The 27,211-nt window shown below is 44.8% G+C and overlaps 1 protein-coding gene across 3 annotated transcripts; it reads right to left on the bottom strand.

Moving 5' to 3' along the window:
- Positions 1 to 545: 545 nt before the first annotated feature.
- LAMP3 (lysosomal associated membrane protein 3) lies at positions 546 to 27,211 on the bottom strand. Of its 3 annotated transcripts, XM_037154887.2 has the most exons (7): positions 27,054 to 27,210; positions 19,344 to 20,095; positions 18,366 to 18,494; positions 10,783 to 10,840; positions 8,657 to 8,827; positions 7,136 to 7,302; positions 2,590 to 2,677 (listed from the first exon to the last, which is right to left on the bottom strand). In XM_037154887.2, the coding sequence occupies exons 1-6, from the start codon at positions 27,100 to 27,102 to the stop codon at positions 7,163 to 7,165; spliced, it is 1,299 nt and encodes a 432-aa protein (XP_037010782.2). In that variant the 5' UTR covers positions 27,103 to 27,210; the 3' UTR covers positions 2,590 to 2,677; positions 7,136 to 7,162. The 3 variants fall into 3 exon arrangements, with proteins under 3 accessions (XP_037010783.2, XP_037010782.2, XP_037010781.2); XM_037154888.2 differs by lacking the exon at positions 7,136 to 7,302 and having other exon boundaries at positions 546 to 2,677; positions 27,054 to 27,211; XM_037154886.2 differs by lacking the exon at positions 2,590 to 2,677 and having other exon boundaries at positions 6,113 to 7,302.

Raw genomic sequence — 27,211 nt, 5'->3', positions numbered from 1 at the left:
AGATACCTTAAGCTAGAACCACCCAATTAGCTGCTTCCAGATTTCCAACCCACAGAAACTCTGTGAGGTAATAAATGGTTTTTGTTTTAAACTGTTAAGTTTTGGAGTTATTTGTTACACAGCAACAGATAACTAATACAGGAGATCTTCTTATTTATCTCAGCCCCTACCAGAATGTTTGGCATTTAGTAAGTCCTTAATTAATGGTGTTTGAATGAAAGAATTAAAACATCGCTTAAGAGAACCAGTAATCTAATCAGTCAGTCTGGACTGAGACTTGAAAGATTTAATTTGTAACTGTAATGTGGTTTATCTTCTCAGAAATTAAGTTTCTCTCAAATAGGTCTTTCTACCTGTTAATAATGTGGCAATGGAAGAGCACTGCCAAAGAATAGAACAAAAGGAGTTATTCACAGAATGATGGTTTATCCCATTGATTCGAGTCACATCCTCCATGCTAAAGGCCAACCATTAAGACTGTAAACAAAAATTTTTATACAACAAAAACTGAATTATAAGAAATAAATGAATCTCCAAAATAGGTTTTTATTACAAAAACTTTTAATACAGTTCAATAGCCTACTATGACTAAAGTCAGACCCTTGCCAATCCTATTGACTCATAAGAGAACAAGTCAAGAAAGTCAATTTATACTGGGGCAACTTGAATTATCATCCTTTTACTAAAGAACGCCAGAGACATGTGGTCTTTTCTGTTAATGTCCTGACTTAGTTCCTTTCTTTAGCAGTAATGCCAAGTGTGGAAATTATTTTTTGGCAGGCTACAAAAAAGGAAATTATTTTTGGCAGCTTATTTTATTTATATGAAATAAAGTGAACATGAATAGAAAATGTGGCTATAAAAGTACAGAAGATGTCAGTTACCACTAGAGGGGGACCTACTTCAAGAAAGAAAAGTTAGTTTGCAGAAAATTACTGTTGTTTTTTTTTTTTAAAAGATTTTATTTATCTATCTTTAGAGGGGAAGGGAAGGAGAGAGGGAGAGAAATATCAATGTATGGTTGCCTCTCAGGTGTCCCCTGCTGGGAACTGGCCTGCAACCCAGGCCCTGACTGGGAATCAAATTGCGATACTCTGGTTTGCAGGCCTGCGCTCAATCCACTGAGCTACACCAGCCAGGGCTGAGAAAATTACTGTTTTTAAAGAAATAAAATACCTTCGGTTGACTTCATTTCTTCATCTTCAGAGCCGCAGCAAAACAATCCCATTGAAATGAGAAACTGACTAATGTCTTCCAGAGCACCCCCATCTTCTTTAAGAGAGTAGAGGACTTAAAGATAGGCTACTTCATTACCTGTCGAGTCCTCCTCTGATCTCCCCCATCTGTCATGATTCTGGATAAATCTACTTCCTATGCAAACATGGGGCATGTGCCAGCGTGAGGCCTTGGGCAGCACTTAGTGCCACTTGTTCTTGTAGGCAAGTTGGTACAGTGAAAAGACCAGAGACTTGGGTGCCAGACCAATGGGAAGTCGAATTCTGGCTCTGTCACTTGTCAGCCGGGTGGCAGTTTAAGTGATTAATTTTGTTAAGTCTGAGTTTACTCATCTTAATGATATCAATTAAATGAGAATTAAATGATATAAATTACAAAAGTTATGCAAACTGCTTCGCCTAGTGTCTAGTACATATATGTTCAATAATCAAGGGTCATCGTTGTTGTTTATGGCTTATCATTCAGTTCTGTTGTCCATAGCCACCTAATTCTTAGTCTTCAACAATTCTGGGGCAGGAATAATCAGATAAAAAATAAAAGTTGAGTTGTTCCTCTTGTTGGTGTCAAACCAAAAACCTAGGCTTTTCCTGTGGAATATTGTTTTCTTTGATAATTAAAAAAAAATTAAAGTAGAAAGGAGTTAGTAGATCACCAGGCATGTTTGTCATATAAGACATAAATATTAAAGGATTGTAATACCATTTTATAGACAAAGCACAGGCACTTTTTAAAATGGAAAAGATCAAGGACAAAATCAAGTCCTTAAGGTGAACACAGGTAGTGTTTAATTACATTTGATGCTTTGGTTTATAAATTGGAGGCATATCCCACTTCACATAAGTTAATTAGTTTAATATATCTCAAATATTGACTTTGAATGGTTAAGATATTTTTTAGGAAACTAGAAAAAACTTTTTTTTTTATCAATGTGTGGCTGCTTCTGGTGCATCCCCTGCTGGGAACTGGCCCCTGCTGGGAATTGGCCTGCAACCCAGGCATGTGCCCTGATGGGGAATCAAACCGCAATCTTTTGGTTCGCAGGTCCGTGCTCAATCCACTGAGCTACACCAACCAGGGTCAGGAAACTAGAAAATACTCTTAAACAGCTCACTAGATCTTTCCTAAAATTAAAAAAAAAAATTCAGAAATTGATGTTCTGTTTGAACTTAAGTCAGAAATGACCTGGTTTTTGTGAAAGATGGTTTATATTGTTGGAAGGACCCACACTCTAAGGGAAGTCCCCAGTATCCTGGAAACAATGAAAGAATTCTCTATGTTCCATTATGTTCTTTTCCCTGGGGCACCAATTAGATTCTCTGGTATCCAGATGATTCACGCCTGAGGCGGATTCCATAGACAATCAAACCCACGGCACAGAGGCCCAGCACGATGGCCCCAATCACAGGCAGCACAACTGTGTAGTCAGATGAACACTCGTCCACTAAGAGAAAAAACAAATACAATATAGGGGGTAAGGTTTGATAAGAGTAGACCAGAAAGCAGGCTAGAGTACGAAGAATATGAGCTTTGGGGTCAGAGCTGGGTTTGACTTTTAATTCCACCCCTAACTAACTGTGTGAACTTGGGTAGGTTATTTAACTTTGCAATTTCCTCTTTTTATAAAGTAAGCAACTAAAATGTAAGATTGTTGGTAAATGAAGTAAGATAACCTTATCTTCTCAGCAATGGATATTTGGTAAGATTAGCTCCAATTTCTTCCAGGTGTGCTCTCTGCAAATGGTGGTGTGTTTACATAAAAGAAACCATGTCACTAGACTGGATTACACATGATCTCGTGAAAACACGTAATGCCTATCCACCTCACAAAACATTTCTTGTCACACTCAACGTTCCTTTTTATTACTTTCACTGAGCTGAAAATATTAGAAAATAGACCTATTTATTTATTAGAGCCTAAAAGTAAAATTTTGTAAGGTAGTCAAAACTCTTTCTTCTTCATTCCGTTAGAGAGTACTTACTCAGTTCATTTAACATGTAATCGATCTCTCCTGGAGAAAAATGGAGGGCCCGGGGATAAAGCAGAGCTTGACTGAGTTCAAGTACATGGCAAACCATATCTACGTCTCATTCAAGGGTAGAAGAGAGGGTAGATCCATGAGGTCCTTGTAGGAACCAATATTGAAATGAAATAAGGATTATTATTTACCCAATTCTCTCCTTAAGTCCAAGAAAAAAAATCAGGAGGGGCGGAGAGAGAGAATGGTAATTAAAGACTCCAGAGAAAAATCCAAATCTGTTCAAGACGGAAGATGCTTTTCACACAATATTTGACTTGGTAGAGGACAATATTTACATAACTATAATTATATCTCTTACTAATTTAATAATAAATGGAGATATAACCATTAAAAAGGTGTCATAAAGAGATAAAATGTTTTTAAAAAAACAAAGTCTTTAAATTTTATCAATTGATTTTGGGAGAGAGAGAAACACTGATTTGTTGTTCCACTTATTTATGCATTTATTGGTTGATTCCTATATGTGGCCTGACCAGGAATTGAACCTGCAACCTTAGTGTTTCAGGATGATGCTTTAATTGACTGAGTGACCCAGCCAGGGCCTAAAAGGAATAAATCTTGTATCTGCCTTAGCAAGAATTTTAAAGCTGATAAATTAAGGAATTGTAAAAGAAGCCTTTAAAATATTTTTAAAAGAATTATGAAATTGTTATCATAAAAAATTGTTAAAATTAATTAAAAGTGCTTTATCTTTTAGAGGAAGGACAGGGGAATGCTGTTTTTCCTGATGAACCCTTTTGTAGTACATGATTACTTTGTTATTTACATATTTTTTATTAGATATATATTTCTTAGATTTCAAAAAACCACACTGACTAGTTAAGAACTTAAAATGATTTGGAAAAAATACAGAAAAGTTCAAACAAAAGGTAAAGCACATAACTATTGACCCAGTAATCCCACTACTAGGAATATATTCTAAAAATATATTCATATAAGTACAAAAATATATTCATATAAGTACAAAAATATACTAAAAATATATTCATATAAGTACAAAAAGATGTTACAATAATCTACATTTTATGAGAGCAAAATGAAAAAGTTAAATATTCATAAAAATTTTAAATGGTGCAATCATACAATAGAATATAACATAGCCATTTAAAAAAAATGTGGCACATCTCAATGTTTTTTGGAGGATGCACCGTGTTCTTTCAATCTACGACTTCAGTGACTGATTTTAAGAAAAAGTTCTGAAACCATCAAATATATCTTCATTCTGATTCTGAGTTCTCCAGTTCAAGGGCACCAGTTGTCCTTATGTTGAATGGTCTAAACAGCTGCCGCCCCTAGCAGCTTCTCCGGAATGTTATAATGTGAATTTCGTGGGCATTAACCGGTTATGTCAGTCATTTTCTCTATGAAGACAATTCAGTTGTCAGCCCTATATATTCTACCTCTTACTCTTTCTATTTGTTATGGTAAGCGTGTTGCTTTGATATTCAGTTTGTTTTCTTAGGAGTAAAATCACCTATTTACCTTGCTCTTTCATTATAACATCCCTTTTGTGAGCCCTGGTGATAAGGAATTCACTTTCTTGTCAAGTAATTGTCAGGGTTTCTCCCTGTCCCTTGTGTTATATTTTCTTTGTAGTTTATCAAATACATTCCTTTCTAACCCTTCCCTTCTTTAATTTGATTTAATTTTTAAAAATTATGACAAAATGTACATAATGTAAATTTTCCATTTTAACTGTTTTTAAGTGCATACTTTAGTGATATTAAGAAATTCTCATTGCTGTATAACCATCGCCACCACCCATCTCCAGGACATTTTTCATATTGTAAAACTAATACTTGGTATCTGTAATTTAATTTAATCTTATGCTATTCTTATTGTTACTTTGCTGCAGTTAATTTGCATAGTAGTCACATCATTTGTTTTCATCTTGCTTATGCTTAAGCATGTCATCCAGACATTGAATTTTCTAAGATATCATTAAAGTAAATTAGGAACTTTTTTCTTACTATGTTTGAGATCATTTTATGTTTCCCGCTGAGCTACCTATTTGTTTCCTCTCTTTCTTTTTCTTTCTTTCTTTTTTTTTTTTGAAGATTTTATTTATTGCCCTGACCAGTGTGGGTCAGTGGGTTGAGTGCCATCCCACAAAGCAAAAAAGTCTCTGCTTTGATTCCCTGTGAGGACACGTGCCTGGGTTGCAGACCATGCCCCCTGTTACGGGCATGTCAGAGGCAGCTGATTTATGTTTCTTCCCTCTCATTCTCCGTCCCTTCCCCTCTCTCTAAAAAACAAGCATTTGTAAACACTTACTTTGATCATGAACCTTTGGTCTACATTCTCTTCCAAAGCATTCACACTCCAGCGTCATTTTATTTATTTATTTTTATAGAGATGGAAAGGGAGAAAGAAAGAGAGGGAAACACTGACTGGTTGCCTCTCGTTGCACCCTGACTGGGGACCAACCCGAAACCCAGGCATGTGCCCTGACCGAGAACTGAACCGGACGTGGAGAGCAATGGCATCTCTCCAAAGTCAAGCCTTTTCTGTTAAACCTGCGTCACTTTGGGAAATACCAGGCCCTCACATCCCAGATTTTTCATCAACAGCTCCTGTTCTAAAGGGGAAAGAGGAATTTCCTGACTCTCTAGATGTTGTCCCAGGCTCTCGAAACCTTCTTGAAGCTGCTGTGTGCTCCCCCCACCACCTCAGTTCTGGAAGGTGGAGAGAACTCACATACCTCAAGAAGAAGCCAGTACATGTCCTAGATAAACAGTAGCTATGGAATTGTTGCCAACGTTCATAAACTTGCTGTTAAAAGATTACTTTTAATGTAGAAAAACAAGAAACTTCCTGTTAGTAAAAGCAGTTAACATCCAGAAGTCTGTGACTGTCCTCTTTCTCTGAAATAAAAATTCCAATTCTCCTATTTAAACAGTCAATGTAATAGAAAACCATCAATAACATTCTGAGCCTTATTTTACTAGAACTTTTCCTCCAGATATCAATCATCCCTCCCAACCAGGGATTTCCTGGTTTGTAATTATTTTGGTAAATGTTTGCCTAAAAAGGGGAAGTGGGCCATAAACCGAGTCGATCTACCTCTTCTGATGGTCAGTGCTGATTGTTCGTTGTTTTGCCTACTCTCTTTCCACAATGGCCCAAATTAACAAATTTACAAAAATAGACTGGCATCAAAGAAAAATAGAGACAAAGTATAAAAAGAACGTGTTAAGAAGGCAATCAACAAATGAAGGTGAAGGAAGTAGAGAACTAACATTTATTGAGCTTCTTTTGTTTGCCAGGATCTTTGGTACATGCTTTACATTTCAAAAATGCAATGTTGGAAAGTTTTCTAGTTTCTAGTTTTTAACTAATAGTACATCACAGTAGGGTAAAATATGTATTTAAAAACATAACAGTCTAGGAAAACAATCTGTAATTTAAGACAATCAAAACTTGGTCATAATCTAGGAGTATAAAATCACTTTATAATGTATTTTGAAATGAATTTTTTTTTAAAGACCGGGTATTGAGACTCTTAAAATGGTGTGAGAAAAATCAGTGCAATTTGAACATGTCTTCCCCACAATTCTCCCTCTGGGTGTTTGCTTTGTCCTCACAAGCGCCCTACTCAGGGCCCCGCCTCTTGTTCCCCATATTCCCGGCCAGCCCACCGCTATCAGATGTGCAGGGTAGAATGCAAGCCCTCCACCCTGCACATCTTAGTGTGGCACGGCCTCCCCACACGAACAGAAGAAAGTGGAAGGAACTGTGTTTTAACCAGCCTTTGGATTAGCTAAGTTTCCTAACAGGCTGGGAGGGTGGGAAAGGCAACAAGAAAATTCGACCCCTTAACTTAAGGCTGAATAGGAAGCCGGAATCCCCAAGTTTTTAACCTTGCACATTCTGAAGAAGCTGGGGCTTTACATGCGCTCGTATCCTCTACTGGGCCTCTTTCTGGCCACCAGGCATGCTGTTAGCAAAATGACAAGCAGTCCTGTGATACTCAGACCCACGGCCACAGGGATCTCTCTCCTGTTTCTGTCACTGAAGCATTCATCTTCTGTAATTGAAGTCAGAGTAACAGATGTTACAGGCTGGCCACAGGTTGGGAATGGATCCTGCCCCTGCCTGCCTCAGCTCCCCAGAGAAGGGAGCCGAGGGAGTGAGGGAACTGCTGAGCCTCCCCATGCTGCCTCAGACGTCGCGGACGAGGAAGGAAAGCGTCAGCACAGTGATCTGGAACGTGTGCTGCCTGTGATCACTTAAGGAGCATATGAACTTGTAGATACCCAGGCCCCATGCCCAAGAAATGATGATTCAGTGGCTTGCAGGTGGGGCCAGGTCATTCTGATGCAGCTGGGAGGCAGACCCGACTTTGAGAAACATTGCTTTGGTCTAGAGGGTCAGAAGCAGAACTATGTCTTGACTCCCCAAGTAGGGTAAGCCCTGGAGCCGTGGTTCCCCACCAGATCACACGGCCGAAGTTTTCTACTCAACTCTGCACTTCTTAAAGGGGCTGCTGGACAGCCTGGGGCTCCTGACATCCAGAAACCTTTCTCTGGCTCCAGGATTTTAGGGAGGAGGGGTTGAGAATGTGGGAGTCAGGAGCCTACTGTTTGGGGTGATCGTTCTCTTTGAACAGGCTGAGATTTACACTTGAGTTATTCTGAGAGGGATGTTTTAGACACTGAAGTTCAATTCCTGGACATATGTAGAAATCCTTGTAACACTGTTTTCCCAGCAGAGAAAAGGGGACTTTTGGGAAAGTTACCCTGGTCCACGCCCCCCTCCTCCCCACCCCATCTTTCACCAGCCTTTTTTCTAGGACCTGCTTCCCTCTGTGGTGGTTAAAACCCAAAGCAGAAGTTACATGGAAAGTAAAACTAACTATGAGGAAACTGTTCATAATTGGGAAGAAGAGGACCAATAGAATGCATCTCTATCTTGAATTATGGTATTTTTCTCTCTCCCTTTGTAAGTAGGAAAGAATCTATTCTGAAGTCTTGAATTTTAGGTATCCCTAATACTCGGGATCTTTAAAGTGTTCTCCAAATACAACTGAGTTTACTGGCACTCACGGACTGGTTCTGTGTGTGTGTATAAAGGATTCCGAGTACGTGTTTTGGTCAGGCAAGGAGAATGTATTCCACTGTGGGAGAGCAGTAGACAGGAGTGGGCTAAGGCGTCTGGTTTTGAGATTGGTGTTGACTCATAAAGAAATGGTAGGAGAGAGGGTCAGCCAGAGGAACTTGACCTAAGAGCTCTGTTGGAATCACACTGTTCTAAGAAGCTCACGTGATTCTTGCCCTTTAGAAAAAAAGCTTTAGGGAAAAAAAAAAAAGCAAGCTACACTCACACTTGAAACTACCCATGGGTCTCTGAAGTTTGTATGACATGATGAAACCTTAACTTACCGTTTCCAAAGTGGTCATCTTCAAAATCAAAGGCTTGGAGTTGGACATTCATTGTTTTCAGTTGCAGATCGGCTGACAGCCGGACGCTCTGCTCACTCACGCACTTGAAGGAATGCCCAATCACGGTCTCAAACACCATCGCATCACTTTTCATGCCATGGTAAGTTTTCTCTGAAAACACAAAGGTGAAATACAGTCATGTAAGAATCTTGGCACATATCCACTGAGTTCCAGCTTTGCTGCATGGCCCGTGTCAGTCAAATGGCCTTCCCTTAGCTGTGACTTTCTCATAAAGAAAGCCACACTCTGGAGTTCTGCCTTCTCATAAAAAAATCACACTCTTGCCCTTTGGGCACTTTTTCCAGTGCTCTGCTTGGAGTTGCTGCAGACTCTGCATCTGCATGAGCAAATGCCCTGCACGATGCTCTGAATTGTCTGCGTACACTGCTGTATCGTGTGTTATATCACAGGGTGGTCTACTACTGCCGCCCCCAGTAATGCTGCGACGATCACTACCATGTAATTAAAACTTGTTACTCTTACTGATACCACCCTCATCACCTACATGAGAATTGTCACTACTGTGATAGCACACTGTGTTCTGCTGCTGCTGCTACTGCTGCGCCCTGCTTATTGGGACCTGGAGTTGCTCTGTCCCTTCCCTCAGCCTCTAAATTAGTTTCTGGCCTTACTTTCTCTTCCCCTGCCTCTAGAGGCATTACTGCCCTATTACTGCCTAAAATTTGGTCCGTGCCTAATGATAACGTTAGCTAATGCACGTTAGCTTTCCCAATACTTATTCCCGGCCTGTATGAGTATACTTACCTAAGAGAGTTAATGTACATGAAAGTGAGCTATTGACTATGACATCCAACTTACATTTTAGCAATAATCTTTGAACACATCCTCTTGAATAGCATTACTATAACATAGCTAGTATTTAAAATAGACATTTCTCCACATTTTCATTTCTTGGTGCATGTCTCTAGTATAAGTTCCTTAATAAAACAATAAGTTTAAGCCAGTCAAAAGAGAAATATGAAAAGGAGAAGAAAGAAATGAAAACTCAGTACAGTGGCGCACAATATGATCTGTTATCTACATCTGGGCTTCCCAGAGAAACACGTGAGGCCTCGGAGAAACTCCCACTCTTCTCTGACAGCATTACTTTTCTAGAAGCGAACATGTTAGAAGTTCTCTCGACTTGCTCCACTCTGGGCAATTCGCCATACAGCAACCAAACTGAAGCTTTAGAAATGTAAAGTCAATGTATCATTTTTCTTCTACACCAACCCCTCCGGCGGCATCCTTTCACACTTTAGAATAAATTCCAAAGTCCTCACCTTGTCTGGCCACAGGCTCTGCATGCTCTGGCCTAGCTGCCCTTCAGACCTCATCTGCTGCCTTGCTCACTGGCCCCTGCTGGTCTCTGAGCACACTAGCAAGTTCATTCCTTAGGGCCTGTGCATCTGTTGTTCCTGCCACCCAGAAAGGCTCCCCTTGGCCCAGAAGTCCCCATGTCTCTCTGCTCAAACCTCACCTCTTCAGGGAGGCCTTCCTCCCCTGAAGGTTTCCTGAAGGCCCGACCTACAACAACCTTCCAGTCCTCTCCACCCCTCCCTGCTTATATTTTGCTCATAGAACTTTTCACTACTTAACTGTGTATCATCATTTAATGTGTCTATTTATGGTCCTCTCCCTGCTTCTAGAATGTAAGCTCTCTGAGAGCAGAGACTACCCATTTAGATAATGATGGATTCCCAATGTATTCAGGGCTTGGTACCTAGCAGGCACGAACCACATTTTTGGGGGAATGAATGCATGACTCTTAAGACTATAGAAGAAACTGCACCCTCAACAACAAATCTGTCCAAAGTCACTACACTCTTTACTGTTGCTGATAATGACTTCTGACATAACGTAGACCAACCTCCTTCACGAGCAGATGGATGGACTGAAGTACACGAAGATATAGTAAGTTCCCTCCAAATTATACATACCACGGGCTACTCTCTCAGTCTGTTTCTCAAAAGCAGCATCGAAGATTCAAGAATTCTACAGGATCAAATGTGAACTAACCAGAAGCAGTGTCACCGCTGGTAGAACAGCCCTCTCTGGCTTCTTACCTGGGTTCGAGACCATCAAATGGGCTTCCACTTCACTGATGTAGTAGGAGTTTTCATCCTATAAAACACCAACGCGTTAACCTTTGGGTACTTCTGTTTTCACGTTCATGATTCTGGTGTATACTATACGCTTTGTTCAGGCAAAGACTCTAGCTACTAAATCCTTGATATGGGGGTTTGAGCTGTGTTGGTATGGAGCCATAATTATGTTAAAATTTTTCAAGTAAAAGTAAATGACCACATGATAAATAAATAATAACTAATGGCTTGCCCCTGGCCCAAAATTTCTCTACTGCATAGCTGCTATTAGAGTCTGAATTTAAAATTCCACCAGTACAATTTGAGTTCCTCCAACTGGGCCATTTCCCCCAATAAAATGTAAACACATCTGGAAGGTGGAAGGGTTGGAGGACCACATGTTAACCTTTTGTAATTAGTATCTTACTGTAGGGGTGCAAACTGAGGCCACTCCTCCTGAAGGCTACCATGGGTGGACTTTATGGGGAAGTATAAACCTGCTGGGGAAAAACAGTGCATGCAGAATTTTGCCTGCATTTCCCTGGCTAGAGCATCAAGTCCTTCAGATACATGTGTCCATGTTTCCACAGTGGTTACATGGGGGCACAGTGAGTGATTCTGGAAAGAAATGGTTTCCCCTGCGGTCACTAGGTGTCTGCAGAAGAGGAACCTAGGTGGTTGCGCTCAGAAATGTTAGAGTCTCCACGTTTTATCCAGAATTTCAAATTGAATTACCTTTAAAAGTTTCAAATCTAGGCATTAAAGAAATTGAAGAATAATAATCTCGGCCACATTTGTATATTATTCGTGGATGAAATAATTCCTTACACAATATAAGGGTTCCAGAAATACAGATTGTCTTCGGAAGGTAACTGCTATTGATACACTGAACTCTGGGTCTGATAATTCATTGAATTCACCTACTACACACTGACTCATGCCAGGTCCTGGAGCAGACACGTACTATGCCTTATTTAACCCTCACAGCTATGAGAGGAAATGTAGGTTCCATGACTGGCCCAAGGTCATCACCGTAATCGGTGGCAGAAAGAAATGACCCCCCATCTGCCTGTGTGCAAATGTAGCCTCTAACCTCTCTTACGTTCACTCTGGACCAGGCACTGCTCTTCAGCCCGGGGAGGAGAGTACAACCTGGCTCTTTCCTTTGAAGTGCTCAGTCTCAGGTCTCAAAGATTAGTCTGACAATGTGCCTGGAGCTTATATTTTATTTTATATTTTATTTTATTTTATTTTATTTTATTTTATTTTATTATATTTTATTTTATTTTACTTTATTTTATTTTATTTATTAAATACTCGCCTGAGAATATGTTCACTAATTTTTAGAGAGAGAGGAAGGGAGAGAGAGATAGAAAGGCACATTGATTGGTTGTCTTCCATACCTGCCCCAACTGGGGATCAAACCTGCAACCTAGGTATGTGCCCTGACTGGAAATCAAACCCACAATGCTCTAGCCAACTGAGTCACCCTGCCAGAGCAAACAATCCATTTGTTTTAGAGAGACACATCTGTGATCCAGTCCCTTCTTGGATTGCTTGCACATACTGTTCATTCAGATTTTTATTTGGGTTTCCCTTTAGCACAAGAGATACCTGTGCCCGGGCATCTTCAGTGCTCAGACCCTACTCCATCCTGAGGGCAGAGAGGGTTCCCTGAAACGTTTTATGCAGGACAGTGACGGGAGCACAGCTTTGGTTTGGGAAATTGCTTGGGCTGCAGTGTGAGATTGATTTGAGGAGCAGCAGGGCGTGGTGAGGCCAGCTCTGAGCCCCGTGGGAGACCGCCTGGAATCTCCACTTTCCTGTGGCACCTCCTTGATCTGTCCTCACACAGAGAAGGGATGCCTCGTATTTCCACAGAAGTTTCACAGTTTACTAAGCATATGCTTTCACCTATATTGCTTTCTTTGATCCTTGCAACAACCCCTGAGATTATAAGCCCATTTTACAGCTGAAAACAAAAAGGCTCAGTGAAGTTAAGCATCCAGCTCTGGTTCCCATTGTTGCATAGGTCAGACAAAGCAAGATCTTGTCTACAGGATCCCACCCTACATTTTCCTCCATCAGAATGTGGTTATAGACAAAAATTCATTAGGCAAGAACTTCCTTTCATATTCGCTGAAATGCAGCTGTTTTACATACCCATCTATTAGAAGCAAGACCAGCTACATAATTTGTGTGGTCTAGTAGAGAGAAAGATGTAAGATCTCTTGTTCAAAAATCATTTAAGAATTTCAAGGGGCGACAGCAAAGCATTAAACCAAGTCCAGGCCCTCCTGACCACACAGGTCCTCCATTGCTAATAAGCTTCTCTCTTTGAGGTTACATGCTATATTTTTAATCTATTTCCTAGAGCTCATATCTACCACGAATTGAAAAAGAACAAGTGAGTGAGCTCAGCTCTAGTGATTAAGGAGTCTGAACCCTGCGCTCTGGGGGACAGCAGTCTGGTGGTTACAGAGGAGAGGGGCAGTGGGCCGGGTGGGAAGCTTCAAGCAGGTGTTAGACTTAACCCAAAGCCCAAGGGAAATTACATGCAACACATTTTTCCATTTGTGGTGTCTTTTTATCTTTGATACCCACACCCACACGGCCATTCTTCTCTGACATGTTTTTCTTATTTGGGGTTTGGTTTGGAGAATGAAAAACATCTACTATGCCATATTTTTGAAGGCACAATTAAGATCTTTTGTGTACCATCAACATTGACAAAAGGATGTCAAGGACTCCATACAGTCATGTCCATTTGAACAGACTACTTGCAAAAGTCTCACCTCACTATTCAACAGGTGGGTTGCTGACACAGTGGCCCTGCACTGCCAGTATGGAGAGCTCTGCAACATCTCATGGGAGAGATTCTAGTTCCTCAAGGGACCCAAACACCCTCCTTAGCAAAGGACTGGCCCCGAGCCAGCCAGCCAGCCAATGAAGCCTGCTGAGAAAGGCAGCGGGCTGATGACTGCGGGCCCAGGAGCCTCTCCTTTACTTCTGCAAAGCATATTGCAGGAGTTTCGCGGTCACAGATGTTCAGGATGTGGATTTTGCCTTCAACACCAATCAGGTCTTTTTCACTCAGCATTGCTGTGACTACATCAAGACACCTTTGCTCTGGATATAGCAAAGGAAGCCAAAGAGGTTGTTTCTCTACAGCTGCTGATCGCCTTTTTGGTGCCTTGGCCCAGTTCTCTGTAAAATTTAGGATCACTAAATACTGACTTATTTCTTCATCAAATATGTGCTATGTACTATGTACCAAGGTGGGGCTGGGCACTAGGGAGAGGAATGTGACTAAGTCAGAGATGGCAGAATGCATGATGAGGACACTAACGGAGGTGAGGAAACTACGAGAAAGAAGTCTCCCAGGTTTCCCTGGGATGGAGGTGGGGGTGGGGGAGACTTTATGGGTTGAAGATAATTCATCCATCTTAAGGGCTGAAGGCAAAAGGGGGCTGATGGGTGGGAGGGGCCTTCCAGGCAGAGGGAAAACGGCATAAAATGCTACTGTATACTTGGGAACTTCTGAACAGTGGCCTGTGTGGTGTTAACATCAAACACTGGTCACAGTTCTCAGGAGCCTCTAAGCTGAGAGGACTCCACAGGCCCCTGGAAGGTTCTAAGGAAACACGAGGTGGGTCAGCGGCAGCAGCAGATTGCCAGAACTCAACCGGCCAGTTTATTGCGTAGTCCTGGCACACCTCCTTCCCCGCTGGTGACTGATTTCTCCGGGGTCCTGGAGCTGCCCTGCCAGCCAGGTGCATAAGAAAGGGATAGTGTTGAACATGGAAAAATGAACTTCACACCAAGTTTCTGAAAGGTGTTCTTAAAACCAACTCCCTGGGCAGGAAGGAAGTCGGCAGGGGAAGGGCGGTGCATTTATCTTGCACCTGGAGGGCCTGAACAGCTTTCCGCAGGTCGTTTTAATCAAATGAGACACTGCCATGGAGAGATGTTGAGTTCTTTTAAAAAGATGAAACTGAGAGAAATGAGAAAGGTAACCCTCTCGCCCAACCCCACCATGGGCCAGGAACCACGCTTAGCACTTTCACACGTGCTAGCCCGGTTTGCTCTCACAGGCACCGACAGAACAGGTGTCGCTCCGTCCCATCGTGTGGGAGAGGGAACAGACTCAGAGAGAGAACCAGCAACTTGTCCACGGTCACATGGCGATGACATGGACAATGAAAGTCTTCACTGAACAACAACATCAAGTGACAGTTTAGGAGGCAGATTTTTCTCTGTATTTCTGTCACTATATTTCCATTGAAAAAAATTACGAATGATGTCCATGACTTGACACTTGGAACTACAGCCCATATATTTTTTTGTTCTCACTGTGGTGTCTAGCTCAGGGTTGAGGATAAACTCAGTGCTCAATGAGTTCTCACTGATTAATCGGTCCATGAATCAGGCTTGCTAATCGCCATCCATGTATCATTCCACAACTGGCTGCTCACCTGTCACATCTGCTACATTATAACCAACATATACTCCTGTTTTCCAAGACTCTCTTGTTCTCCAGAGCACTGGGCCTTGACCGGGTGATTCTGCCTGTGGGAGGGCACTGGCCATGTCTGGAGACATTTGGGGTTGCCACACCCCAAAAGGGGAAGCCAGGGATGCTGTTCAACACCCCACAAGGCACAGGACAGCCCCCACCCCAAGGACTCGTCTGACCACAAACGTTTCTCCTGCGTCTGATGAGACAGGCCGGTGCAGAATGTAGCACTATTCGAAACGTGGCTGACTGACTGGTTGGGCCCACTCCTCTCGTGGAAGCAGCCAGGCGGCTTTCCTGCCCCCTGCATGTCACACAGCTGGCCTGTTAGGGCAGAAGGCGCGGCGCTGGGTCCGCAGGCGGAGTGCGGCCCACAGCTATATTGTGTGTGTTTGGACGGGGGAATGTTCAAACTTTCTAAAAATGTGCTGCCAACACTTAAAAATCGTGTATTTTTAGCGGAAGATCTGAACTCTTGCCTTTTCTTAAACAATCAGATCGAGCCACGCTGGTCTCTCATCACCTCTATCAGGTGATGTGTAGAATATTTAGCAACCGGCACAGGAGGGCAGTGCCTGCCATAAAACGCTCCGGCAGGCGCCAGGCTAGGTGCCGCCCACCGCTGGGGGGGCTGCCCCTCCGGGCAGCGCCCGCACTCCCTGCCTTTCGTCTCCTCGCTGCAGAGGCCTTGCTGGTGGCCACTGACCTCTCAGGCTTACTCTGATGGTTTTCTCATGCAGATTTAATGGAAAAATGAAATCTTCCTTCATATCAGTCTTCATCGACAGTGGGAAAATATTTTTACGACAAGATGGGGAAGAAGACATAGAAGACCTAGGGTCATAGGGCACAATGCAAACTCCTTCCAGAAATGTTGAGCGTACTCAGTTCCTTGCCCACATTAGGCATCACTCTGTTTTAAAATCTTTGTTAATTGAATTAACTAAAAATATCTTGTTATTAAAGAAGTGAGAAAATAAAAAATTACCACCTGTTTCAAGGAAAAAAGAAATATTTGCTAGCCTACTGCCTTCATTCATTAAATTCTATGCTTAATCCCCCTGTAATCTTTGAATTTGTGGTTGTTTGCAGGGCGGGGAGCGCGGGGAGCTCTAAACCAGTTCTCTTTTTCAATGCAGAAACTCCTCAGAAGGACCAAGGCTGCTGGGAATGTTTATCTCCTACCAGCCTCTTTGCTTTCCTCCGGTTGCATAGGGAAGTCACCTGCTTGGGGAACTGGTGCTGGGGAATAAGGTGAATTTGGCAGGTGAGACTGGAAGCGGCTGCAGCGACACTAGGGGATGTGGACTGAGAGTGGCTTGCCCGGGTCCTTCCTGAAGGCCATGGAGGGAGGGAGGCCCTGCTGGGCCGTCTAGCTCAGTCTGGGTGCTCAATTCCAGCCCACACCTCTGGAGGCACAGAGGACTTCCAGAAAGACAGGAATTCAGCCTTTGGTTGGAGGTTGATCAAATACAGAGACCAGCCTGAAGGTGTTGGAAAGGCAGGGATCGGGTACATCAGGAGACAGGAGCGTAGCAAGAAAAGAAGTTGAGGGCGCCAAGGAAACTCCTGCTGGTGGTCCCACCCACGGGCTGGCAGCAGTGGCTGCGGTGAGCTGCAGTCGGTGCTGGAGGTTGGCACATCCTCCCAGAGGTGGTCACCCCAGGAGCAGCAGTCACCCCCATAAGCAGAGGTCTGGGTGCAATACGGCCCTGAACTGCGGCAGCAATGCCCATACCTATATCCTCTGCTGTTTTACTGAAGTGACTTTTTAAAAGTCCCCGACACCTCTGTAGTTTAACCTCAGTTGTCCAGGGATAGAGCACTCTCTCTGCCCTGACTGTCCTTCCGGTGGGAGGGGTCACCGCTTTCCCATGCGGTGCTGGAAGGAAACCGCTGACTTTTCAGGTGCATCTCTGCCCTAAGGAGAGAAGTGCACACTGGGGAGCAAGGCTTTGAGACCAAGCCAATAGCAGTGACATCACTAACAACCCCCTGTATTACACACCGTGCTAGATGGTTTTCATACACCATTTCTAGTCCTCCCAAAGGTCCTATTAGCTGGGTGGACTTACTTCCATTTTATAACCCAGGGACAGGCCTCAGTGGCTCGAGATCATGCAGCTGGTAAGTAACTGTGGCTGAGAGTCCATCTTGGTTTGTCTGACCCCAATTCTACACGTACCCAAGGTCTGCTAACTGTGACTCCTACGACTTCAGGGGTCACATTAGACAAGTAAGAGGGGATCACACAGTTGCAGCTGCAAGGGTCCTCTTAGCACCCCCTCCTCGGCTCTTACTTGGCCTGTATTTAAAGGCTCTTCTGGTCACTGTCAGGGGCAACACTGTCTCCCCTGGACGTCTGCCCGCTTCAGTCATTCCCATCACTCAGTTCCTGATCATCGAACGTCTCCTTTGCTTGTACTAGACAATGCCGTTCACCGAGGTGGTCTCTCATTCCCTCCCTCCATTTCTCAAGTGGTAGAACAAAGTGCAGACAGTGTACATTGCCTGCCTGTTGTCACAGAGAGAACAAACGACAGAAGCAAATTTGCAGCCGAGACTCTGACCTCACATCTGTGTTCTTTCTGTTCTAGTCTGTTGTTTACACCCTCCCAGGATACGGTCTGGAAAACCCAGGGCCTGGTTAGTCCCTGGATTTTGCCTGCTGTGGTTGGAAAAACCCATTCTGACATTTGGTTTTGTTCTCAGAATAATCTCATTTCTGGGGTGTCCACTGGGAATTCCTCTGGGTCTGTTCATCGCTAAACTTCCTCCTTTGGGTGGTTTGCAAAGGGCACCTGCGGCCAGGTTCCTCAGGGCCAAGTGTCCCCTAAGAGGCATCCAAGGCCTTCTGAGCTGCACAGAGAAGGCTGAAGGGGGAAGAAGGCAAACACAAGATGTCGACACTTTCCTCCTCTCCATCTCCATGCCCCTCATTCTTATCAGAGAATATCTCAAAAGGCCCTGAGATCTATTTCCCCTGGAACTTGAAGTGGAGTGTGGGATTGCACCACCGGGCCCCCACGTGAAGGAGCTCCGTCCTCACCTTGGTGAATGTGAGGTTCACAAATCCGCCCTGGAAGTTCAAGAGAAGGTTGGAATTTCGGAAACCACAATTCCCAGAGGCTTGGGTCGCATTGGGGTCGATGTTGAAGTATCGCTGAGGTGAAAAAACCTAAACCAAATAAAATAGATCAGCCCCCTGAGATACAGGAGAAAACTCCAGCTCCAGAAGCCAAGGCACAGACTAGTAAGTGAGCCTGAAACTCAAGGCTAGTTGTTGTTCACTCGAGAATTTCAAAGTCCCTGACCGACTCCTCCCATTTCCAAACCATCAGGTTCAAAGGACTTTTTGAAGGAGCTCTCCCACAGCGAGGAGCTCCTGGGCAGATAACTCTCGGCAGGTGTGTTCCTGATAAACTGAGTGGGATGTCATTTTTGTTAGGTTGCACATGCTGGAAGGCATATAAGCAAGGTTTGCTATGTGATACACTTCTGCTTCAAAGGTGGAAATTTTGTTTGAAATCATAAAAACTGTGCAGAAAAAGAAAGCACAATTTTTATGGCGATTCTTTGAGTAAATCTAATCATCTCAGCCTCACCCCTAGCCCCTCCAATCTTCTTGTTAACCTGGATTTTCCACATTAGCATCACAGCTGGCTGGAACTACGGAGACCGTTTAATCCAAGCTTCTCATTTCACAGGAGACTTACTGAGGCTTGGAAGTCAGTGGGTGGGGTGGTGCCAGGCGGGCATCGACTCTGAACCCACCCCAGTGCTCCGCCCGTGTTGGCTAGAAGTAAGGGGTGTGCCTTCCTCTCTCCAAGCAGGCACTGTTGGTTTCTGTTCTGACACATATTCTAAAACAGATCCCCCTTTCAATGGAGTGCCATGGAGTAAGAGGTACTCACAAGTACATGTTGCCTTAAAAGACACAGGATGGGAGGGAGTGCCCACTCTGGGTAAGGCACACTCCGCTCGAACTTTTTGAAGATAGTCTTACAGGCCCATGGCCCCAACTTACCGACTCCCTGTCTTGAACCGTCAGCTCTATCCCCATCTCTGCTTTGATGCAGAGCCTGCTTCCATTTAGAACCTGATAAATCCCAGTCTTGGCTGATGATGGCTGAGGTGCAAGTGTGGGTCCAGGAGCCACGGTGGTAGGTGAGGCAGTTTGGGTGGCGTTGTGTGCAGCGGTGGTTGTTTCTGGGGCTTGGGTAGGCTGACTGGGCTTCTGACTGGTTGTGCTGACCTGTGACGACGTGGACAAAGTTGCTGGAAAGGTGGTCTGGGTACTGGGTGGGATGGTCTTCCCAGCTGTGTGGCTGACAGTCGATGGGCTGGTGCCCGTCGGACGGGCTGTGGGAGGGGTGGTGGGGGGCAGCGAAGCGGAAGCTGCACTGGGGCCGATTGTAGCCTCAGTGACCGGAGCAGCCGTGTGGGAGCTGCTGGGTGCGGCCTGGGTTGTGATTACGACGTGGATTGTTGGGCCGGTGGCCAGGGTGCTGTTTGCAGTTACCAAGGAGGTGGTCGTTGGAGGTTCTGCTGTTGTGTGTGTGGCTGAGGTCTCAGAGTTGGAGGTCGTGACAGCTGTCTGAGAGGTGATGGGACCACTGGTTGATCTTGCTGCCGTCGTTTTGTGAGGCTCTTGGTTAGTCGTTTGCAGAAAAGAAGGTTTATCTGTGGTCTGGAGGGTTGCTGCTGTCGTGGGCTGCGAGGAGTCCATGACCCCTGGAAACCCTGTTGCTCCTATTTGGCTGCCGTGTTGCAAAATCACTGCAAATTAAGGAACGACAGTGTTAGTGTGCCCACGAAGGGCTCACTGCCCCATTCTTCGTTAAAAATTAATATGTGTACTTTCAGATTGGGAGGAACTTTACAAGGACATAACAGTTAAGTCAAGGTCACCCAAGACTCTACGACAAGGCCATGTCGGTGATGTTTTGGCTGTGGCCCTGTTTTTCACAGGGGTGTGATTACACTGCATCCAACCCCTTTGTCTAGATGGGGTGCGGTCCTAGCACACCAGGAGCACACCCTGCTCCACAGATATCCAAGTGTCAATGCCTCCTCATTCCCCGTCTTCCAGTGTGAATCCCGACAGTCCCTGGGCGAGGGAGCTCCTGCGGAGAGCGCCGCTGTAATGGACTGTGAGGGCTGGGACAGTGTGGATGACGGGGAGAGAGAGACAGAATCGTATCTTTTGCACAAAATGATAGAGTTCCAGATTCAAAAGTGGTCTTTAAAGATCATCTTGTCCAAACCCTAATTTGATCTGTGAATTGGGTCTATGAGTATTTGCCATTTGTTCTTCTGTGCTTGATTACCTCCAGTGAGGGAAGATTTACTACCTTTCATTTTTTGTCTACCACCGTTTTTTTTTAAATATAGACCAGCTCCTGTCATTTCCTTCCTTAACCTCTTGAGTGGCCCAGCCTTTCTCAAGCAAGAATAAAATTAAGTGGTAATTGCTCTGATATACCCAGTGGGCTCTGGTACACCCTTCATGTTTTGACTTATATAGAGGCAGACAAAAGTAAGTTAAATTACCAGCCACCATTACCTAAAAGATAAATGATTAGTATGGATATCAAATAAGAAGAAGAAAAAGAAAAAAAATAAAATAAATAATGTAATAATTAGTCAATAATAATACAAGAACGAACTGTGTTTCCCAGACTGACAGCTGTAAGCCAGCCTGTGCCCACCCGCACGTGAGCTCCTCCGAGAGCTCCCTGTCCTCCTTGTGTAGACCAGCCCCCCGCCCTGCCAGCCCCGTCGCAGTGTTCTGTTTGTTGCCTTCACCTCACTAATCACAACTTGTGATTGTATTAGGGGGTGGAATACAAACATTGAACAACAAGCCTGGCAAGACAGCCTGCACCGGCATATTGGCCCTGATGAAGTATTTACTCATTTATTTGCTGATTGTACCTCTCTCCCACTAGACTAAAAGCAATCTCAAGGTGATAACTGTGTGTCTTTTTTTCACCACCAGTGCCTATGCATAGAAAGTATTCAGTGGATGTGGATTGGATGAAAACATAAATGAATGGGTACATGAGGGTAATAGGGCTGTAGACTTTCAGGACTACCATAAGGCTGAATAGAGTTGGTAAGCCAAAAAACAAACAAAACAAAAAAATGAAACAAAAAGAGTTGGTTTAAGTGAAAGCCTTCGTGGACCATTAAGCCGTGTGCATTACTGTCACAGGTTCTTAGAAGGCCTCTGGCTCTTTTTCAACCCACAGTCCTATCCTTGTCTCCGTCCAGGCATGTAGCACGCCAGAAAAGTGGACAAAGTGCTGACGATGTTCCTTGGGAAGCTGTGATCAGCACACAGAGAGAGAGAGAGGGCTTCGTCTTTGCGATGCTGTGGTTTCACTGTATTTACCCTTTGCACTGGCGCCCACTGGAGCTGTGGCTGCCTGGTGCTGGGTGGTGACATGGGAAAACACTGGGAAAAGGCAAAGGGGGTCCCTCTGTGTTGGTGTTCATAGAGTTCTGATGTCCATATAAATAAAAAATCATCCCTAAACTCCTTTACTTTCTCCCTCTTTTATTCAATAATTGTAAGTGCTTTCTTTTCCCATAATAATAATAACAACAACACATTCCAAGATACTGTACACTTACTATAGGTCAACTTTCGCCAACTCCTCTCGAAACCCTCTGGTTGGTACTATCTTGATCCCAGTACTTTCAGATGAGGAAACTCAGGGTTAGAAAACTCTATCAGGTTAATCATAATCACATGACTACTAAATTTCAGAACTGAGACAATATTCTGTCTGAACCAAAGACTGCTCTTGGATTTGGGGATAGTGGAGGTGGTATGTGTCACTGCAAAGAGCAGTGAGAGAAGAGACAAAAACAGAGGACAGCAGAATAGTAGGGTGTCTCTCTAGGGACCTCAGTTCACCAAGCCCTCATATTGGTGGTTCTTGGTGAGACTTTCAAAGGCTCATGTGCTGAAATAGTGACTATTTTCCAGAAAAGTTCTAACTTTAAGCCCAGTAGTAACACATAAATAATTTCTGCACAGCCCTGGCTGGTGTGGCTTAGTGGGTTGGGCATCATCCTGTAAACCAAAAGGTCACTGGTTCGATTCCCACTCAAGGCACATGCCTGGGTTGCAGGCCAGGTCCTTGGTAGGTTGGTTGCATGTGAGAGGCAACCAACCAATGTTTCTCTCCTTCTCCTTCTCCCTCCTGTCCCCTCTCTCTAAAAAATAAATAAAATCTTTTAAAAAATGATTTCTGCACAGTTGCAGAAATAACATTATTACTTTTTTAAATTTTTAAAAAATATTTTATTTATTTTTAGAGAGAGGTAGTGGGAGGGAGAAAGAGAGGGAGAGAAACATTGATTGGTTACCTCTCACATGCCCCTTACCAGGGAATCGGCCTTCAACCCAGGCATGTGCCCTGACTAGGAATCGAACTGGTGACCTTTTGGTTTGCAGGATGATGCCCAACCCACTAAGCCACACCAGTCAGGGCCAAAAGGAAATTAGTAGTGACATTACATTACTTGAGACTACTATCAGAGCATCTTTTTTGTATCTAAATGTTCATTTGGATAACTGAAATGGATGATACTCAATAGTTGTGGGTTTTCTGGGTTGTAGATTTAGTTTGTAACCTTCATCAAATCACTGTATGTGGAAATCTTATGCCCACATTGTAGAGCCTGGAGCAAGAGTTTTCCTTGTAAGAGCGTTATGAAGATTGACAGTTGAAGCTTTATTTTTACAATTCGTTTGGGCTAAAACTGAGTTGCTGTTTCTTCAGTCAAAAACTCAACAGGAACCCCATTAAGTTCCTACTATTACTATGAAAAAAAGAATTTACTCCCAAATGTGGTTTTCACGAATATCTTGTAGTAAAAAGCAAAGACTGCTGCAGAGAACTCTGGGAGGCTGAAAACCACCTGTCTTTTGTTCTCTTAGGGAGATCATTAGATTTTTGATAAAATCCCATTGTGTACAGCTTGTGCTTATGAGCTAAAGCAAATCTTCTCAACTGAGGAGCACACTCTCTAAAAGGGGAGCCCTCCTCACATGCCATTAGAGCTCCTCTCTCAGTAACGATGAAAGGATGCAAATGAGGCGGGGAGCACACGGTCATTCACGAATGCAGAGAGCCCCCAACGGGACAAGAAGACCTGTGGTAGACATCACGGTGTGTGCTTGGTAAGGAGACAGTATTGCGGGTGGCTGGGGTGTTGGCGGTCATGGAGTCTTGGTATAGTATGTGACTTTGTGGTGGACAGAAGGCTGGGCTGGCAGGTGGCTGAACCAAAACTGACCGAAAGTGTCCGAGTGCGTTACAGATCGAGCCAGTCTGGGGAATGTTATCCTCATGTTCCTCTTCTTCTCCTCTATGGCCCCTCCCTTCCTGCCCCATCTCTCTGGAGGACAGTGGGATGTAAAAGGTTGGCAGGTGATTAGACGGGAACATGACAGAGGCGGGTATGCACTTCATTGTAATACATCCCAGAAAGTTCATGGATTTGTTAGGTACTCAATGGAAAGGATACTCTCAGAAATACTCTGTTTTACTATATGCATGTATGTAATCACACATATATATAGTAAATATATACGTATATATATTCACACATATATGACTAATCTTTGTCAAAATTGGGTCGTAGTTTTTAAATGAGACCTATGGTCCCACAGAGGTCAAAGTTCACTGGTCTGAGACCCCCAAAGAGTGCAGTAGATGGAAGCCAGGGCAGGGCATAGCTCAGAATCTGTCTTGACCCTTCTCTACTAAAAAAAAAACCACAAAAAACATAGCCCTGGAGTCCACACATGGATTTGCCGGGCTCCCTGCCCCAGCTTCTCCTCTCCGGAATTTGGGAGACTCAGCAAACCGGTGCCCCCGGGTCTTGGCCCATTGCTGGGACTCTTCTAGAGGATGAGCCACAGGAAGAGGCACGAGAAGGTTTTGGTTCCCCTGCAACCTGCGGGAGGCGCTGAGAGATGACTCCTGGGCCGAGCCCGGCAGACCAGCGACTGCACCGCAGTGCCTCCTCTAGGTGTTTCCCGGACACTCGGTCCCTCCCTGACAGCCTCTGTTTGGCGTCCCACACTCCTAGTGTGGCACAGAAAGGTTGAAGCCTCCTGTGAGTCAAGCTTGTGTCAGGCACTGGGGGGAAGTCTTTGTTCTCAGGGGCTCGAAGCCACACGAGTCGGACACACAGATGGACCACGCTCCTCAGGGTGACAGGCGCTGTCACTGAAGTAGGCCCTGCACCCTGCGGCGTGTGTGAGGAACCCTACACAAGGGGATATTCTTCCCACAGGCAAGAAAGTAAATAGTATCCTGGGTAGGAGGAGGCGTATGCGCAAAGGCACAGAGGCTTTCAGAGCCTGGTGTGTTTGGAGAATACACCAGAGGGGTCAGCATGGTGGGAACATGAGGAGGGTGTGGGGGAGGGGGAGGGGCGGAGGAGCAGGAAGCAGGCTGGCAGGTCTTGGAGGCTGCACTGTGTCTGCAAAGCTCGCAGGCACACAGATGGCAGTGCAAGGAGCACTGTGGCCACATCCGGGATGGGGAACTGTGTTGGCCCCAGAGCGCTTTCTCTGGCATGTCCCCAGGCAGCAGAAGCCGCCCCAGCTGGGCACAGCAGGAATCCTGTTTCTGGATGTGTGCAGGGCAGGAGTGCACCCTTAGCACAGTTATGCTCACAATGTCACAGTTTAACTAACCATGGACTTTTTAGCAAAAAGGTATAAATCTTACCTCTGTTAGTTTCCTGTGAGATGTGAGATTCAAAGAGAGCTCCCGGACAGAAGGGGCTCTAGCCCCGTGGCGGAGACTGCTGGATGACGACCCCAATACCCAGTCTCCCCTGTTCCCTTAGTAATAGGACTGCGTTTTAGCTGAGCACCTGCCGCCTGGCATAAAGAACCTTAAGTCCAAGTCTCCTTTCCAGCTGGGTGGGAACAGGTGACTGAATTTGAGCCAAGGCAGTAGAAGGGGGAGGGTTAGGTGGGCCTTCTGGGATGGCTGCTGGAAGGGAGCTCAACTGCCCGTGCTGCTTCTCTATGGCTCGTCTGTGTCTCTCCTTTAACCAGCGTGCGAGTCGTGTGCGATGGCTGTAGCTCCAGCAGAGCTTAGGAAGCAGGAGGAAACCCCTTGAGGCAGAAGTCACACATAGGATGGTGGGTCCACGAAAACGAGCCCCTACACCAGACTGGGTCTGAATTCCTCTGGACTTGTTTTCACACCAGAGAGAAATGAACATTTGTCTTGCTTAGTTCATATTATATGGAGCTTGTCTCTTATGTGCAGGTGAGCCTAAACTTTGACTGACACAAACTGAAATTCCCTCATTTAATTGGAAAGATATTTGAGGCCAGGGAAGCAAAGTGCCTGGATAACAATTACACAGCTTGGTTACCTAGAAGCTATGTCTCTACTAACAAAATATTTAATGGTCGTCCCATCTCCAATTCAAGAAGAGCTTCTTGAACCTGTGCGTGCAGGTGCAGCAGCGAGGAGCATGAACTGTGAAGCCTGACTTTTGAGGTGCACGTCTCACGGCTGCGCCTTGCTGACTCAGTGACCGTGAGCAGTTCCCTGAGCAGCCTCAGTCCCCTCATGTGGAAAACAGGGCACCCTCCCATGCTTCATTCACTCAGTTCGCCTCTGAGAACTTGCAGCGTTTCCTCTCAACCTGCACTTGTGTTTACTGAGCCCTCATTGCCTTCCTGAATCTGTGAGTCATCTGTCAGCCATCGAATTCTCACAGAGAGTTCCTGCTGGACTGAGATCTTTTGCTTTATTAGCTTGCCCTCCTAAATGAAATGATGACTTCCCCCTTTGCTGCCAAAAGAATGGGAAACTCTACTTTTGAACATGCGGCACAAGAATAAACAGTCAGGAATAGGGCAGCTGGCCTGGCCCTTCACCGGACTTTCATCACAATCCATCTTACACCCCTGTGCCTCTGTGTCCCCCATTTGAGCATGTGAGCTGGGCTGTGTGGACAGAGTTCGTTCTGGAAGGAAGTGTGCATTAACCAGCACAGCTGGTGACAGCACACAAGAGGACTCAGTGGCTTAGACAGAAAATGCTCTTGGTGAAAGCAGGGGTTGGAGACATAACGTAGGCACGGAAAGCTGTTTCTCCCACAGCCTCTCTGATCTGAAATATAACGCTAATATTTTTAAATCTCTGATGTCCTTCCTGGCTGATAACTCTTGGAAATGGCACAATTTTTCAGACCACATCTCACTCATCTTCACAATTCCCCATGTACGTGATACAAATACAGCATTTCCAGTTGAGAAAACAGGAAAACCAAGAGATGAGGTGCTTTTCCCAGACCCTGTGGCAAGAGCCCCAAGTCCGAGCCTGGGCTCCATTCTCCTTTCTCTTAAATATAAGTGACCTCGACAAACTCCCCCTGAGAAGGTGCCCAGGTCCCATTTGCGAACCAGAGACAGAGTCACTGTCTTCTGGGGTTGACACCTACTCTGCCTAACTCTCAGAAGGCAAGTGCACACTGTTAAAGCCCTTGAAATAAATGAAGTGCACCCCCGTGTGTAAGGTAACAGCAAGGAGCCGGCTCCTGAGCCAAACACCACAGTAACTGAAGCTACGACAGCTGTCTCCTGTCTGCCCTGTCTCGCCTTCACTGGTGGCACCAAAATGCATTTAGGCTTAATAGGACCAGACATGGCAGGTCACTATGCAAAGTCACATGTGTCACTTACCGGCCAGGGAAGCGAAGAGCATCATCACTGGAGAGAGCTGCCAGGACATGACTGGGGAGCCAAGGGCAGGCGCTGCTGCTCTGCAGCTGCTGTGCTTTAGCAGCTGGGGTTTCTGACCTGCTGGAGTCTGATTCCAGGGCAGGTCCCTCCTCCACTTG

The sequence above is a fragment of the Artibeus jamaicensis genome, unplaced genomic scaffold (assembly GCF_021234435.1).
Source record: "Artibeus jamaicensis isolate MK-2021 breed Jamaican fruit bat unplaced genomic scaffold, CSHL_Jam_final scaffold_474, whole genome shotgun sequence".
NCBI lineage: Eukaryota > Metazoa > Chordata > Mammalia > Chiroptera > Phyllostomidae > Artibeus > Artibeus jamaicensis.
The sequence above is the reverse complement of the archived record's forward strand: the minus strand, read 5'-3'. Positions and strand labels throughout refer to the sequence as shown.